The 2,500-nt window shown below is 52.9% G+C and overlaps 1 protein-coding gene across 1 annotated transcript in view; it reads right to left on the reverse strand.

Annotated features, from left to right (window-relative positions):
• Positions 1–2,500, reverse strand: part of dpf1 (D4, zinc and double PHD fingers family 1) — a 72,343-nt gene that overhangs the window by 45,082 nt on the left and 24,761 nt on the right. The window contains exons 7-8 of the mRNA XM_036961761.1: positions 808–886; positions 169–300 (exon numbers count right to left, since the gene is read on the reverse strand). Coding sequence (XP_036817656.1) covers positions 169–300; positions 808–886 — 211 coding nt within the window. The remainder of the gene's footprint in view (positions 1–168; positions 301–807; positions 887–2,500) is intronic.

A 2,500-nucleotide genomic window follows, 5' to 3' on the forward strand; every position in this document is an offset into this window, starting at 1 on the left:
CATGACATAGTGCAGCAGCCAGCCTCAGGGTAGAGCGTAGAGCCCGCTGTAACACATGACATAGCAGCCAGCCTCAGGGTAGAGCGTAGAACCTGCTGTAACACATGACATAGTGTAGCAGCCAGCCTCAGGGTAGAGCGTAGAGCCCGCTGTAACACATGGACTCACGCTTGTGGTTGTTCTTGCGCTGGAAGGGCAGGGTGTGTCGCTCAGAGTCCTCCTCTCCCTCCTCGTCCGCTAGGTGTGTGTGAGTGTAGTGGTAGCTCAGGCCCGGGCGGTTTTTATAGCGCTTCCCACAGACTGGAACACACACACACACACACACACACACACACACACACACACACACACACACACACACACACACACACACACAAAATCAAGAGACATTACTAAATGTAGCCCAATACAATCAGCATAACATACTTATACCATATCTATCAATCGTGCGCCACTGAAAATAGATACACTCACAATGAATGAATGCTAATCCATCGCGAGCTAATGCCATGTCACCGTTTCAGTTGGAATATTGCTCGATAGATTGCTCTATAGTGTTCCCGTTAAACGCTTGTTGTTCTAGCAGCCTTAACAGCGCTCTCGTTCCCACTAGAGGAGTTGTCCCCTTAACATTGGCAGTGAGAGAATTGCTTGCTTCGTGCAGAGTGGAGACAGCAGCCATATGCTTGCCAGCGTAGTTTAGCCTGCAGTAAGAATGTTGTCTATGGCTCTTAGACATGGTGTGTGTGTGTGTCTGTGCGTGCGCGCATGTGTGTGTGCGTTCACATGCGCTCGTGTGATACTCACTGTCACAGACGTACGGCTTGTCCCTGTCCTCAATGGTGCTGGGTTCTTGTCTCTTCCTCATACCCCCTACACCACAGGCCTGCAGCGAGAACACAGACAGGTGAACGGAGTTCACACACACACACACACACACACACACACACACACACACACACCATAATCATCTGCTACTTTAACAGGTGCCCCCCCCCCCCCCTTCACTCTAATCACTCTTTCCTCAGACAGGCGGGGTTGATGACACCTACCAGGGAACTTCAAGCTCCAATTAACAACATAGCTGTTTGGATGACAGATACAGTCTTACAGCCTGCAGCGAGGCTTCACACAGGACGGAGAGAGAGAGACGCCTTTCTCGTTTAATAAGAGTTCTTTAGAATGCATCCACGTACGTGATCTGATAACTCACTGCATGTCGAAATACTGTGAATACAATGTCCTGTCTCTAATGCCCACACACGACTAATACACTTGCAATAATGACTTGTTTCCAACCTCACTCCGAAAATGTAAGAATTGAGTATAGTGAACTGCGATATGAATGTGTATCTGTTTTATCTTTAAAGCTGAGAGGGGGGGGGGGGGGGGGGTGGCTTCTTGGTACTCAGTGCACGGCTGTTACTGTACCGCTGACTGCCTGAGAGAAGAGGAGCGGGCAGGGGAGGGGAGCCGGAAGGAGAAGAGAAGAGGAGAGAAGAGAAGAGGAGAGAAGAGGAGAGAAGAGGAGCGGGCAGGGGAGGGGAGCCGGAAGGAGAAGAGAAGAGAACAGAAGAGCAGAGAAGAGAAGAGGAGAGAAGAGGAGCGGGCAGGGGAGGTGAGCCGGAAAGAGAAGAGAAGAGAACAGAAGAGGAGAGAAGAGAAGAGGAGAGAAGAGGAGCGGGCAGGGGAGGGGAGCCGGAAGGAGAAGAGAAGAGAACAGAAGAGCAGAGAAGAGAAGAGGAGAGAAGAGGAGCGGGCAGGGGAGGGGAGTCGGAAGGAGAAGAGAAGAGAACAGAAGAGGAGAGAAGAGAAGAGGAGCGGGCAGGGGAGGTGAGCCGGAAGGAGAAGAGAAGAGAACAGAAGAGCAGAGAAGAGAAGAGGAGAGAAGAGGGGTGTGGGCAGGGGAGGGGAGCCGGAAGTAGAAGAGAACAGAAGAGCAGAGAAGAGAAGAGGAGAGAAGAGGAGCGGGCAGGGGAGGGGAGCCGGAAGGAGAAGAGAAGAGAACAGAAGAGGAGAGAAGAGGAGCGGGCAGGGGAGGGGAGCCGGAAGGAGAAGAGAAGAGAACAGAAGAGCAGAGAAGAGAAGAGGAGAGAAGAGGAGCGGGCAGGGGAGGGGAGCCGGAAGGAGAAGAGAAGAGAACAGAAGAGGAGAGAAGAGAAGAGGAGAGAAGAGGAGCGGGCAGGGGAGGGGAGCCGGAAGGAGAAGAGAAGAGAACAGAAGAGCAGAGAAGAGAAGAGGAGAGAAGAGGAGCGGGCAGGGGAGGGGAGCCGGAAGTAGAAGAGAACAGAAGAGTAGAGAAGAGAAGAGGAGAGAAGAGGAGCGGGCAGGGGAGGGGAGGCGGAAGGAGAAGAGAAGAGAACAGAAGAGGAGAGAAGAGGAGCGGGCAGGGGAGGGGAGCCGGAAGGAGAAGAGAAGAGCAGAGAAGAGCAGAGAAGAGAAGAGGAGAGAAGAGGAGCGGGCAGGGGAGGGGAGCCGGAAGGAGAAGAGAAGAAAACAG

Source organism: Oncorhynchus mykiss, chromosome 24, assembly GCF_013265735.2.
Source record: "Oncorhynchus mykiss isolate Arlee chromosome 24, USDA_OmykA_1.1, whole genome shotgun sequence".
NCBI lineage: Eukaryota > Metazoa > Chordata > Actinopteri > Salmoniformes > Salmonidae > Oncorhynchus > Oncorhynchus mykiss.